The sequence below is a fragment of the Pygoscelis adeliae genome, unplaced genomic scaffold (genome assembly GCF_000699105.1).
Source record: "Pygoscelis adeliae isolate BGI_AS28 unplaced genomic scaffold, ASM69910v1 Scaffold166, whole genome shotgun sequence".
NCBI classification, from domain to species: domain Eukaryota; kingdom Metazoa; phylum Chordata; class Aves; order Sphenisciformes; family Spheniscidae; genus Pygoscelis; species Pygoscelis adeliae.
Window position 1 is genome coordinate 6,936,856 of NW_008825156.1, and position 15,092 is coordinate 6,951,947.

Below are 15,092 nucleotides of genomic sequence, written 5' to 3' on the forward strand. Positions count from 1 at the left end.
CGTAGGGGCTTTGGTTGGACTGGCTGTTCTGGAACTCAATAATAAAGAGGTGAGTCTGACTTAACAAGAATCCATATGCAGTTTACTGTTTTTCTTGTCTGAAAAAGCAAACTTTATCCTTTGAAATGTAGTCCAGTTTTTAAAAGGGGTAATAACTTCTGTGGTTAAATCATTTTAAGTTTGTGTCACTATTGAATGATGTTCTAGATATGTACTTGTGATGCGAGCAGCACATTCTGAATAACTTTCTTCTGTTGCTAAAAATCAGAGGTACAGAAAAACAGTGCTAGGTTAACTATTTTAAATAAAATAATAAAAATCTGTGGTGAGATGTGCGAATGCATGTCCAATCACTTAAAAAAACCAGAAGTGCTGATTTCAAAATCTTATTTTAATGAGCAATAGTTATAATATGTATAATAGCCAGCCTTACTTAGTTATTTGTGACTCTGTGAAGGTTAACTAAATCAGTGTGTACTCAGGATGCTCCAAAAGTCCTCAAGTACTTGGAGACCTCACTTGCGATGGCAGCTCTATTCCAAAGCATCAGGAATTTTTTTTTAAGAGCATCATGCTAACAGGAAGGTCAAGGTAAAAGAGACAGTCCCAGGAGATTAGTCCTGGGCTTTGAGGAACATAAGCTTTCAGACAAGCGTTGAAGTTGTGTTCAGGCTACCTTGGCATGCATGCCACATGGTAAACCAAAGAGTAGGCAAGAACAAATTTTAACTAGGCTGATGAAACTATGATAAAGTGGTGATACTACCCCTCTAGATGTTTTATCACTAGAAAAATACATATGCTCATATAGCTTGATTGGGATCATGAGATCTGACACGGTTAATCTATGCTAAGGAAGTTATCAGTGGAGGATGGGATCTTTAAGTGTTTAAAAAAAAAAAAAAAGAAAGAAAAAATTCTTACATAGTTGTATGTTGCTAAAATTTAGTGTTATGCTATCTGTAGAACATGTAGCTCCCTAGAAAGATCTTTTGTTGGCACAGAATGTCTGAAAATGACTTAGTTTTACTATGTCATGGGGGGAAGAAAAAAACTGTTAAGACTTCCATGAAGAATTCTGAAAAGTGTAGGCACAAGAACTTTCTTTCCTAAAACTACAGAGACAACCAAAAATATTCTAAAATCAAATTTTAATAAATAATTCCATGGGTGAGAAACTAATGAAACTGGGTATCTTTTTTTTTTTTTTTTTCCTGAAGGTCTTTTGACTAGAGTCAAGGGATGAGCCCACTCACCCTAAGCTTCAAAAAGCTGTGATTAAAAGCTGACCTGCTCAAATATGTTTTTTGTTCTTTGTAAGAAATGTATCATCTGTGCTTTACTTCAAACTGTTTCCACAACTTGCACTGCAAAGTTAGTAGTATAACATTGAAGAGTTGACATGGGGGAGGGAGAACACTTTCTCTGGGGAAAAGATTCTCTCTGAGCTGCAAACTAGTAGTTGACATCTCTTCTGTGCTTAGATATTTCTAACGTTTTTCCCTCCTTGAAGGTGTTACGGTGTCAAATCAGGGTTGGGATTACACGCTGGTCTCATTGAGGTCCGTCTTATCTCTGGTTTTCTTTATTGAATGTGCTTAGGAGCTTTGAGACCTCTAACCATTTACTGGATTTGACTGAAATTGGAGAACTTGGACATATACATAATGTGATTATAAAACCTCTTTGCCTTTGAAAATTAAACCCAGAATGATTCAATATCTCCTAATCAAGGTATATTGTTATACTAGATTTGGAAAGATAGAGCCTTTTCAAACTGAAATTATGTTTTCTAGCTGCCTATTGGACTTCATCTTATGTCTCAACCTCTTAAAACCTAATCTGTTCAATAAGATAGTTTTCTGCTGATAATAATTGCAAAGTAAAGCACAGATGTTACATGATAACATTTTTGGTCTTTCTGTTCAGAAATAAATACAGATTTAAGTTGATGTGCTTGTGATATAAATCTCATGGGTGTCCCAAATAAATAGCTATTATTTTACCAGTTATGGATTTGAACTTGTGGGTAAGACAAATTTGTACCCATGGAAAGCTTTCTTTAAACTGTAAAGTTTCTTTAGAAAAGAGTAGGTTGATATAATGATATCCCTGTGTAAACACAGCAAACTTCTACCTTTTTTTTAAATTAGGACTTAAGTTCTAGTAGCTCTTAATTCAACATCTGAAGTTCTTGTTTAGAATTTGAACATGAGAATATTTTCATTTTGCTGTTGAACAAATTGTGTAAAAGGTTGAAACCTAAACCAAACAGGAACTGGGGACACTGAACAATAGAAGGAAGGCTATCAGGGTGTGAGTGCGAAATGTCAGAGGACACCAAGTCTAAGTTTTTGGTTTTGTTTTTTTTTCCTTAGCAAGCCCTGCTCTGCTTTTTTCCATCCCTGTGTGGTGGCTTCATTTTCCATCTGTATGCTGTAGGGAGAAAAGCTCATAGCTGAATTTACTTTTTTCTGTGAGCCCAGCAAGGATTTTGTCAGAGTTCCTGCAGCAGCCTAGACTGAAGGATAGTTTTGAAGATGTTAATAAGTTAAACAGCTATTGAGATGCTGCTGATACCTGTCAATGTTTCATTTAGGCTGATTCCATCAAGAATGGTGTTCAACTCCTCTCTAGGGCTTACACAATTGATCCCAGTAATCCAATGGTGTTGAATCACTTGGCTAATCACTTCTTCTTCAAGAAGGTAAGAGGTCTGTGGAATTTTACAGTTAAATACTTGATAACCTCTGAACAGCAAGGATTCCAGTCTTAGATTCAATCTCACTTCATCAGGCTAAGTGGTGCCTAATATGAAACTGCTAATCTAGATGGACAAGTGTAAAGTTTTTGACTTAAATTTTGTATAAACTTTTCTCAAGAAAGCCAAGAAAAGGTATGTTTATTTCTTAAGTCAAGGTCACCTTTGTGTCCTGAAGGGTTGGGTTGGTTTTCTTTTCCTCTCCCCTCCTTCCAAGCTTTAAAATATGAAATGGAGAAAAGAACAGTAACCACTAAAACTAAATCTGTTATTAATTTAGTCAGTGCTATGACTTAAGCTTTCTTGCATTTGCCAGCTATCCTTGTTTACACAATAAATCACTTGATCGTTAATAAAGTGAAGGCTTCCAAATTTCATTTAACTTCTCTTTTTCAGGACTATGGTAAAGTACAACACTTAGCTCTTCATGCTTTCCATAATACAGAAGTTGAAGCAATGCAGGCAGAGAGTTGTTATCAGCTGGCTAGATCTTTTCATGTACAGGTAGGACAGTTTTTAAAAGCCCCCTTTGAGATTACACTTAAAAATCTGTGTTATAAAAGTTCATACAAAGCTTACCTGTGAAAACACTACCTGCTCTTTATTTGCTTCTTTGTAATTAGGAAGATTATGATCAAGCTTTCCAGTATTATTACCAGGCCACTCAGTTTGCCTCATCTTCTTTTGTACTTCCATTTTTTGGATTGGGTCAAATGTACATTTATCGAGGGGACAAAGAGAATGCATCACAGTGCTTTGAAAAAGTTTTGAAAGCCTATCCTAACAATTATGAGACTATGAAAATCCTTGGATCTCTTTATGCGGCTTCAGAAGACCAGGAAAAACGGGATATTGCGAAGGTGAGTTTTGCCTCTGCCAGCATCATACTTTTACATACAAGAGTAGAACTTGAAAATCAGACTTGAAATCAGACTGTACCTTAAGGTGCGTAAAACTTGGGGTTACTTGGCTGTAGGTATAGAATATTTAATATTGGCTGTCATGAGAGATCCTCCTAACTCTGTAGAGTCACAACTCCTGGACAGAACTGAGGGACTCCTACTGGGCTCTGGCTAAAACAAGTCCAGGAACTTAGAGGAGCCCCAGCCTCAGATTTATATTTGGTACTATGAAAAGGGCAGAATTCTTCCCATATATGTTAAAATTCTCTGAAGATGGCAAGTCAGCAAATGGTTTCCTGAAGACGGCAAGTTAGCTAGTGATTTCCAGAAAACACTTGTCTTAGCTTATGTGGAAGGACAATGTTATGTTTTTGTTTTTGTTTTTTTTTAATGAAAGACTTTTAAAATCTAATGTTGGGTAAAAAAAATGCAAAAAACGTTAGACATCACTTTTCTAGCTTCTCCTGTTGGTGTAATAGTTTCTGCTTCTCTAAGACTTTAAGCCTGTGTTGCATTCTACAGAAAAATAAGATGAGGGAAGGAAACTAATGCAATTTTTTTTTCTGACCAAGTTGTGCAGATGTTTAGGATGTTTTCTTTTGCATTATGGTATATCTTTCTAGTGTTAGGGTTAATACCTTCACTCTTTCTTTTGGGTTTTGGGTTTTTTGTTTTTTTTTTTTTTTTTTAAATTTTTAAAACAGTGTGTGTGTCCACAAAGAGGCATAATTATTTTCTGCTGTTTTTCAGGGACATCTAAAGAAAGTCACAGAACAATATCCTGATGATGTAGAGGCATGGATTGAGCTAGCCCAAATTCTAGAACAGACTGATATACAGGTATTATTAATACATACTTGATGAATTATGTGTGTGCTTTTCATAAGAGCACATAGAGCTCATTCTCTTATTTTTCATCCACTTTTTCTTTGTAAAGGGTGCACTGTCAGCCTATGGTACAGCCACACGCATTCTGCAAGAGAAAGTACAGGCTGATGTGCCACCAGAGATTTTGAATAATGTGGGCGCTCTGCACTTCAGGCTGGGAAACCTAGGAGAAGCAAAAGTATGTAATTACTCAAAGTTTGAATTGAGTTTCTTGCTCACCCAGTTGTTTTCCTTTAAGAATATTCTGGAGTGCTTTATTCCTTTTTTCTTTTTATACTTTAGAAATATTTTTTGGCATCACTGGATCGTGCAAAAGCAGAAGCTGAACATGATGAGCATTATTACAATGCTATCTCTGTAACAACGTCCTATAACCTTGCCAGACTATATGAGGCGATGTGTGAATTTCATGAAGCGGAAAAGCTGTATAAAAACATTTTAAGAGAACATCCTAATTACGTTGATTGTAAGAAACATTTGGTATTTTAGTTCCACAGTCGTCCTTATAATACCAAAAATCTTCCCATTACAGTGTCTTCTGGTCTCCTTATATCTGTTTTCACTTCTTTTCATAGTAGTTTTGGGGCCTGCTTACATACCTGCTATTTTCCCTTTTTTTTTTTTTTTTTTTAAGGCCTGCATCATCCTTATAGTCCAATCTCCAGCTTTAAGCCTTCTAATTATTGGTAAATCATAGTGTACTCCAAAAACCTAGCAAAATTAGCTTATCTAGACTTGCATGCCTTTGCTCACTTGCTCCCCACTCCCACCAAAGTCTTAGCACCTCAGCGCTCAGGTGCAGTCAAGGCCATCCACTTGATATGCCCAGGCTCTGCAACTCAACCTATGTCGGTGGAAACAGAGACCCTTTGGGAGAATCACTTTATCTTGGATCTTGGCCTTCCTTGAGGGAAGGAGGGGTGTTGAGGGCGTTAGCACAGCTTCTATGGCACATCCTGTTTTTTCTCCTTACTCTGCTCTTCCTCTTGCCCCCAGGTAGCTGACCTGTGATACTTGCTGCGAAGGCGAGGTGGTAGCCCTGTAGCAAGCTACAGCACACAGCATGCCCCAGCCTAATCTATAGCCTTTTCCCTGCTTGTTGTCCATTGTCACCTGCTAACTGATACTCTTCCCAAAGCTTGCGGAGACGGGAGAGCTGTTTGAAGTGGAGGGAGGGGAATTACTTACCTGATTTATCCTTCTTTCTTTGAGGTTTCTCAATCGTCTTTAACATATGAAACCAATTAAAAACATTTACATTACTTTAACTGTTAGAAATCTGCAATTTCTGTATCACCATTGTGGAACACATGGTGTGTCTCATTGTGAATAGAATACGAAAAGTGTCTTAACGTTTGCTGTCCTTAGCAGATCAAGAAAAAGATTGCTTTTGAAATTCATGCATGGCCTATATTTTCTTTGAGATGACTTTAACCTGTTTCCTGATTTTTATTTTATTTTCTATTTTTATTTTTAGGCTACTTGCGCTTGGGCGCTATGGCTAGGGATAAAGGAAATTTTTATGAGGCTTCTGATTGGTTTAAAGAAGCACTTCAGATAAATCAGGTTTGTAACCCTTTACGTGTTTAAAGTTAAAGCACTTGAAATACTAAGAACTTAAAATTTTATTTTCCTTTGTTGCATTTTTATTTTGTTTGCTCACATAAACTAGAGGAAGAAGAGAGAACTACTGTAATCTGCTCTCTGTGTGTTTTGTTTGTGTTTTTTTAATATGGAATTCTATTTAAGAAAAATAGCATTTTATACTTGAAAAAGTAATCTTGCAAGGGAAAACGATGCTTTTGCAGCTTACAGTGCATTTTTATTTAGGACCATCCGGATGCTTGGTCTCTGATTGGCAATCTTCATTTGGCTAAACAAGAGTGGGGTCCAGGACAGAAGAAATTTGAAAGAATATTGAAACAGCCCTCCACACAAAATGATACTTATTCCATGTTGGCTCTTGGCAACGTCTGGTTGCAGACTCTACATCAACCCACAAGAGACAGAGAAAAGGTAGTGGGCGTCTGCCTGCCCTGTGTGTGGTTTTATTTATTTAATTTTCGTATGCTCTTAGCTACTCAGAGCCTTTTCTTGATGCCTGTTTCGCACCTTGTAGTCCATAAAACTTCTGGGTAGATCTTTTAATAGCCCATTATAGAAATGAGTGATCAATTGGGATACTTCTTTCTGCAGGAGAAGCGTCATCAAGACCGTGCATTAGCGATCTACAAGCAAGTACTCAGAAATGATCCAAAGAATTTGTATGCTGCTAATGGCATAGGTGAATATTAGACTCTAATTTTCCTTCAGAGGTGATGAAATTCGTTTCATGCTTTAATATAGAATTGTTTTTGCAGGGCCTGAACTGCTACGTAGTGGACACAGGAAAGAATAGCTTTCATATGGCAGCTATGTCGCTTAGTTTTTAATGGGGAACTTTATTCAGGCAATATTTTGTTTTCTTTGGTAGGAGTACATAGTACATGAATCTGGAAGCTTATGCTGTACATATTACTTTCCCCTTAGGAGCTGTCTTGGCACATAAAGGATACTTCCGTGAAGCTCGTGATGTTTTTGCCCAAGTGAGAGAGGCAACAGCAGATATCAGTGATGTGTGGCTGAATTTGGCACATATCTACGTAGAACAGAAACAGTACATCAGTGCTGTGCAGATGGTAACATCTCTAAGTTGAATTACATAATATGTTGGGTTAGACTTCTGGATGTTTCTCTGCTGTCATAGCAGCTGTGCAAGTTTCTGAATAATGTTTTAACAAGTTATAGGTCTATTTCTGGCATGCTGTTGGCTGTCAAGTCTAGATTTAAAAACAAACTGCCAAATGTGGGTAAGGGGTATCAAAGCACCTACCAACTTGTACACTTTTTTTTGGTAGCAGAGTTAAAACATCATTGGGTTAGAATTTTGGTCTCAGAATTAATTTTTAGTCAGGTTTCAGTGTAGTTACTGTATGTGATTTAAATTCAGATGTTACTGAAGTAAGTAAATGCAATTTGCTGCTGGGATTTTTTTAATAGCAACACTTCCTATTTTTGTTCTTGCAAATGATTGCATAAATAACAATCAGAGCTGTCTGTAAAGCTGACTCTGCCATGATTTCTTTCACCGCAGTTAACATCACAAGGTAATTCATGTTGGAAGAAATCTATTCATCCTGCTCAAGCAAGTTAACTTCCAAGTATCAACCTATTCTGACTAAATTGACTCAATTAGGTGATCAAAAGCATACAAGTAAGCTAAAAAAAAATCGTATGTTGGACAGGACAGAAGCTCAGAACAAACTTGTTTCATTAAGATTGAGTCCACATTGAGGCTCAAAAATACTTAATTCAGACTGTCCTGAAGCTTTTTGTGATGGTTATAAGGAAGAGATACTGGGCCTTCCTTACCTGATCAAGACCTCAGTAGTTGCTATCCTCCAGTGAACTACTGTTAAATAGCTTTGGTAACACGACCAGATTCATTCTGTTGTGTTTGAATAGGGTCTGTTGTCTTTTTAACACCTTGCCTGTTTTTTATTGACAAAAAGCCTAATGAAAATCTAATTTTAGCAATTGTTTAAGCAGTGAATTACCGTGGGAAACTGGGTATCATTTTCATCTTTTGATTTGTCAGAAAAATATTGTACTCATTTGCTAATATATTTAAGTAAAACTGTTAGTAAAAATGTGTTTATTTACTGAGGTGTTTTATTGTTCCCTGGGTTCTACTATACAGTTGGTACAAGCCATAGTCTGAAATACGCGATATTGGACTCAAAGGGAGACAAATTGAATTTAATAGCCTAGCTTACTGCAGCCACAACAATTATTCTAGTGCGTTCTCTACCATAAAGCATACAAATCTGAGGCAGACTTAAGCTAAATACAAAATCTTTGACTTTAAAGGTGAGTGAAAATTGGGCGCTCACAACACAGTGCAATCCAAGAGTAGTGGCTTTAGGCATTACAGTTCAGGGCAGTTTCTGTATTTGAGCTGGAAATAAAAATTACTTTGTATTTCTTATCATTTTGGAGGTTTAGAAAGGGTGAATGATTCCTTGAGAAAAGAGTACGTCAAACAAAAGGCGCTCGTTACTGAAAAGGATACGTTTCATAACTGTTTGAAGCTTTAATTCTAGACCCACAAAACCTATAGTAACAAGTTGTCTTTTACACGTAGAACAACTAGATATCCCTTGGCATGCCAAGTTATTCAGCTAGGTGGGCAGAACAAATTTGACATGGAGTTATCTGAAAGGTGTGGATTTTTTTTAACTAATTGCATTAGATATATGGGATTACTACATTAAATATATTTCAATTTGTAAAATATCTTGTATGAATAAAGAAAACAGATTTCCCCCCCTCATACTGTGGAGAATAATTGAGTGCTCTTAAAATGAGTCATGTTTGTTGGACTTTGTTACAATAGATGGTACTTGCAAAGTATTCTATTGTATTTTAAGACCTACAGAACCTCCTGGACTGCTGCCAGTTTCCAGAAAAATTGGGTACTTGCTGTGGAACAGCAGAAAGAATTTTCTGGTCAGTGAAAAGGAGGCATCATGTAGCACAACACACTTTTTTAAAAAACAAAAGGCATATTAACAGTAATGCTTTTTAGGAATAGAAACATTTGCTGGAGTTAGCTAACCAAAATAACTAACCATTGTCACCTCTTGATTTGATTTTTTTCCATTTCAGTATGAAAACTGCCTCAGAAAGTTCTATAAGCATCAAAATACTGAAGTATTGTTATATTTGGCCCGGGCGCTCTTCAAATGTGGCAAATTACAGGAATGCAAACAAACTTTGTTAAAGGTATGAATATAAAGCATCATATATCACAGAAAAAAATTACTGTCAGTTGATGCATGTTTGTCTCTCTTTAAATTCAGTAGTCTGGGATTGAAATAATGGTGCTTATTCTCTGTGTGTTGCTTCAGTATACCTCTGTATCATGTTGTAGCATATCTTAAAAACATACTTTTTATTTACAGGCCAGGCATGTAGCACCAAGTGATACAGTCCTTATGTTTAATGTGGCTTTAGTGCTACAAAGACTAGCTACCTCTGTCCTGAAAGATGAAAAAAGCAATCTAAAGGAAGTGCTTAACGCTGTGAAAGAACTGGAGCTAGCCCACAGGTAAAGATGACATTTCTAATCATTATAATCTATTTTGTTGTTCCCTTACAGGAAATTTGCAGTATAGGTCACAAATCTGGTTAGAAGAGCAATCATCTCCTATGAAACACTGTATGTAATGCTAGAGTTTCTAGTAGGAAAACAGAGATTGGGCCCGACAAAACTACTTATTCAGACTTTGCTCCAGAGCCAGTTTTGTTTGGCCAGGTGGCCAATAGGTATTTCTCAAAGGGTTTTGTATTACTATGACCAAGCTGCACTTCTTCCTGGAAGAGCATAGTTGAAAAAAATATTAAAAATTATTCTATGAGTTTAATACTTTTTTTTGATGATTTCTTTCGAAACAGCCTATAAGGCTCAAAAGCAAATCTATTTATATTATATAAGTCTAGTTAATGACTGGTAGTCCTTGAAAACTAATTTTGCCCTCCTGTTGGCAAATAAAGCCTAAGTACTCTCATGGCTTAAGAACAGAAGCAGTTTCTTAAGTGCATTTGAGATCTTTTAGTTCTCTTTTTAAAAAAAAAAAAAATCTGGGCAGAAGACAATGTGATTAATCTGATACAATCATCACCATCTTTGAACAGAAAGCTTTCAATGATTTATTCTGCTCCTAGGTATTGCTGGTGTAGCTGGTGCTTGCTTTATGCATTTCTAGCTCTGCTGTTATGTCGGATAGATGTTGCCTTTCAGTAGTTTTGTCAACAAGCCTTTAATAAAAGCAAGCATTTCACAATTCTAGTGCTTTACATAATGCAAACTAAACATTTGAACACAAATTCTAACTTAAATTCAGTTAGAAGTTTGTTATTTATTATCTTGAGAAAGTTGCATGAAAGCCTTGTTTTGTACCCATTAACTAAAAATTCAGATGTCTATCACATTTTAGAAAATATTTTCCATAATCTAAAACTTAAGCAAAGAATTGCTTTCTTCATATGCACGAGAACTTGAGTTCAGTCTAGCACAAAAACCTCATTTAAAATGTCTCTGTTGGAATATGGGAAGAAACTGTGGCAACTATGAAAAGTTAGAAAGTCGTTTTCCTTTAAATGAATCAGAGAAACTGTTTTCAAAACACTGATCGTCATAGCTTACCCATTTACTTGAAGGTATGTTGTATTCACAAGGACCTGTCAACTAAGCTCAAGGAGGCTGTTCTGGAAGGATTTTTTAAAAAATATGTTTTCCTTCCTTTTCTTATGCTGGTTTCAAGCACTTAAGCGGTGACAGATAAGGAATAAATCTACTGGGATCAGCAATGTCCTTAATGCTAGGAGCCAGTAAATGAAATCCTAGAACTCTCTTTAGAATTTTTCTGGGTTTTTGTTCTGCTCTAGAGTGCTTTTAGAATGTTTTAAATTTGGAGAACTCTGAATGTAGTTTTATACTGTTGTATCAAAAGGGACTGCATACAGAAAATTGGTGAGGTTTCCTCATCTGTTAAGTTTTACTCCTGAATTACAATGCTATAAATGCTTTGGTTTAGGGCAAAATGACACTAAATATATAAGTAACGCTGTATTTGCTTAGGTTTGTTTGTTGGTTTTTCCTCCAGGTACTTCAGTTACTTGAGTAAAGTAGGTGATAAGATGAGATTTGACTTGGCACTTGCTGCTACAGAAGCCAGGTAAAAAAAACAAAACAAAACAAAAAAAAAAAAAACCCACAAAAAAAACCCACAACCAACCCAAATGACAAACAAATCCTTGCTTTAGATACCAAGTGGAATACTTTTGTCTTGTTTTTTCATACTAAAACTGGATTACAAAATTTCAACTGACAATTTCTTAGAACAGTAGAAATACAAGTGCAGGGTTACTCACTATTAATGTTTTATTCTTTTCCTGTCTTTGCTTTCTAATGCTTTTGTGTAGTTTAAAACTCTCAACATGTGGTGTCTGCCATTAGCTGGAGCCTGCAAAACTTTAGCTGTTTTAATGGCAAATTTTCCATCAATGAAAGTGCAGTGACATTTATTTAAACATCTCTGCCTCTGACTGTTTTGACTTTAAACATAATAATCTAACAGGGTTGCTTTCATGGAGATGTTTTTTTTTTTTTTTTAGGTAGTTCATGGGTGAATAGCATGGGTCAGTTATTGAAACATGAAAAACTTCTTTGTTTTGCAGAGTCCAGTCTGCTTTAACTTTTGCTCAGGGTAATGAGTTTGTACACAAGCCTATTCAAATTAGTTTCCTTGTTATCTTGTTTCTTAGGTTTTCACTCAGTATGCCCTGTGTTTCATTTATTGCACATTCTTCTAAGATTTTCATAGCCATATACAAATAATACCTGTTGGCCATCATGCACTACACATCTTAAATGGGTATCATTAAAGCACTTTGTACAGAGAAGAAAGTTTTAATCTTGAAATGTCATTGTAACGTTAGCTAAGAGAGTATTGAAAGCACCTTGCTTCAAAGTTTCATGAGGCCTGAACACTTTATGCAACCTTAACTCTTACACAATAGGGTTAAGAGAGAATTTCTACCTACCATTCTGATTAGGTTTGCTAGTATGTTGTGATTAAATACAAGTTCTTATTAACCGTACTTCTGAAGCTGCCCAAATTAGTTGGGATGATTCCTTTTATGTTCATGTGGGGTTTTTTTGTATATGAATTGGCTAAATTTTAGCCAACGAAATGGCTAAAATGTTCTGAAATCGTATATTGCAATTTAAAGATAAATTGGCTTACTAGAAAGTGCTTTAGTTTACTCAAAAATCTGTACTACTCTTCTATTGTGCTATTTCAAGTAGCTTTTTTTTTTCTTTGTTGGTGATATGAACGTAGTCTTGTGATGCATGCCCTTTATAAAACTGTTTCTTCTTGTAGTATGTGCCTGCCACCTTCCTTTACTTGAAAACATTGCATGTTACAGGCAATGCTCTGACTTACTGAGTCAAGCCCAGTACCATGTGGCTCGGGCACGCAAGCAGGATGAAGAAGAGAGGGAGCTGCGTGCAAAGCAAGAGCAAGAAAAAGAGCTGCTTCGCCAAAAACTACTTAAAGAACAGGTGTTATTCTGTTACATTCTGTATACTATATTTTTTAAAAAGCATACCTTATTTTTAAAAAGTATAGCTATCAACAATATATATGCCCCTGTTGCTCTGTGATGGTACCTGGTGTTACTCGTAAAATGTCTAGTAGCTATTTTTCTTAGTTACAGTAAGTGCTAGCAGAAAATGTTACAGCTAACAGGTTATACTCATTCTTTCTTCCCCATAGCCTCAGAAATAGATTTTTGTTTTTATAATGAAATAAAATTGGTGCCCCAGAACGTCTGCCATCAAATTTCTGTACTGACAGGCTGGATGAGGAAGCACTTGGTGCAACAGTTCTTTTGGACTTTAACATAGGCTTGTAGAAAACTTTTTTTTCTTTTGCCACGTGGACCTTCTGCTACGACATAGACTGTCAAAAGTCAATTTTCCAGTTTCTTGTCAGCAAATAATGTATACACCAAATAATGTATACACCTGCAATTATAATCACCGCGATGCTGCAAATACAATAGTAATGGTTAGTTTTCTCTCTGTTTCAGGAAGAAAAGCGCCTGAGAGAAAAAGAAGAACAGAAGAAACTTCTGGAACAAAGAGCTCAATATGTGGAGAAAACCAAGAATATTCTAATGTTCACTGGTGAAGTGGAAGGATCAAAGGAGAAAAAACGTGGTGGTGGTGGAGGCAGGGTAGAACAGAATTTTTTTTTTTTTTTTTTAATCTCCTTCATTTTCCCCTTTTGATATATAGTCTCTTGCAGCAGCACAGGTTTTTAATTTCAAGCTCCTAGGCTCCACTGAGTGAAATTGCACATGTTTAATACCCAAATGTAAAAATTGGAAGCTAATACTTAAAAGTTCCAAGCACGGTGGCATCACCAAAATCTGTTGTATTCAATTGTTAAAATAACAAGAAGATTGTTTTATTATGTGCAAATCTGGAATCAGTTTCTTAATGACATCAATCTAGAGATTATGGGGAAAGTTGGCACAGGAAGGTCTGTATTTTTGTATCTTCGAAAACGTGTTCAGATAAAGTTTCTATTTTGAATTGTTTTCTGGTAGTTTTTTAACTAGAAGGTCAATAATAAGCTATATTGTGGGGCTTTTATTTATTACAGCGTTCCAAAAAAGGAGCAGGGGAATTTGATGAGTTCGTCAACGATGACAGTGATGAAGATCTGCCCATGTCTAGAAAGAAAAAGAAGAGGAAGGGCAGTGGTAGTGAACAAGATGGGGAAGAAGAGGAGGGTGAGAGGAAGAAGAAGAAGAGGAGGAGGTAACTGATACTTTAATGTTAGACTTCCCTGAGAAATAGTATGGCTTTTAAGTATATTCTCATGCAGTCTTTCATAATGACTTAGAAAAGGAACTGTTGTTAAGAGGTCACATGATTAATTTTTATTTACACATGCACGTGTAAGACTTAAACAGCCACGCTGCAAAAGAAGTATGAGTAACACTTGGATCAACTAGACATTTCCTGAGACTGATATTTTTGCATGTGTTGAGTTTTTTTGTGATGTTATGCTTTACATCATATAAAATGTTTCTTTTTAAGACCCCAGAAGGCAGATGAGGGGAGTGATGATGAAGAACATGAAAATGGTCCAAGACCGAAAAAACGACGTCCACCCAAAGCAGAGAAAAAGAAGGCTGTAAGTTAAACCCTGAATAACTGCATCACTTTCTATATATGCATTTGGACTTCAGCATTATCCTAGTCAAGAGAGATTTATTAATGTTGAAAATTACTACAAAACTTCTTGTAGCAAACTCCCTTTGAGCTTATTTTTTGTCCTCTTCCCCTGTTGCTATAGCTGCTTCAAGGATGAAAAGGAAATTCTAGATGGCTTCAGAAATAAAGTGATAGTAAAGGGAAAATTTTGATCTAATGACTTTAGCACAATTGTTAAAAGCATGTCTGGTTTTCTGAATATGTTTCTACGTTTGGGCATTATGCTTTAACCATCCACAGGAACAAGCAACCCCTTGTTTTTCCCCTATACAGCCCAAACCAGAACGTCTGCCTCCTTCAATGAAAGGAAAGATCAAATCAAAAGCCATCATTTCATCAAGTGATGATTCTTCTGATGAAGATAAACTCAAAATTGCTGATGATGGGTAAGAACCTTAGTTAACTTTGTATGTACTAAAGTTTCAACATATGCTTTCAAGAGAAACTGCAGTGTTAATAATAATGAGATAATGCGAAGATAATGAGAAGTCTTTCATTGTACTCACAACATCACTTTCCACTGGAAATTAATTCCACTCATTCTTCTTATTCTGGTAACGCTAGCATTACTCAAATCCTGGTGTCTCATTTTATTTTTAAGCTAAGGATAGCATCTTTTAATACTGGATTTTTTTTCTTTTCCCTA

At 36.0% G+C, this 15,092-nt stretch overlaps 1 protein-coding gene across 1 annotated transcript in view; it reads left to right on the plus strand.

Annotated features, from left to right (window-relative positions):
• Window positions 1-15,092, plus strand: part of CTR9 (CTR9, Paf1/RNA polymerase II complex component) — a 21,831-nt gene that overhangs the window by 5,790 nt on the left and 949 nt on the right. The window contains 19 exon segments of the mRNA XM_009328585.1: window positions 1-49; window positions 2,600-2,707; window positions 3,158-3,265; window positions 3,385-3,621; window positions 4,414-4,503; window positions 4,601-4,729; window positions 4,834-5,017; window positions 6,029-6,117; window positions 6,382-6,567; window positions 6,748-6,835; window positions 7,081-7,229; window positions 9,259-9,375; window positions 9,555-9,700; window positions 11,259-11,330; window positions 12,586-12,721; window positions 13,252-13,398; window positions 13,830-13,987; window positions 14,270-14,366; window positions 14,720-14,832. The exon segment at window positions 1-49 is cut by the window's left edge and continues 38 nt beyond it. Of these exon segments, the coding sequence (XP_009326860.1) occupies window positions 1-49; window positions 2,600-2,707; window positions 3,158-3,265; window positions 3,385-3,621; window positions 4,414-4,503; window positions 4,601-4,729; window positions 4,834-5,017; window positions 6,029-6,117; window positions 6,382-6,567; window positions 6,748-6,835; window positions 7,081-7,229; window positions 9,259-9,375; window positions 9,555-9,700; window positions 11,259-11,330; window positions 12,586-12,721; window positions 13,252-13,398; window positions 13,830-13,987; window positions 14,270-14,366; window positions 14,720-14,832 (2,403 nt within the window).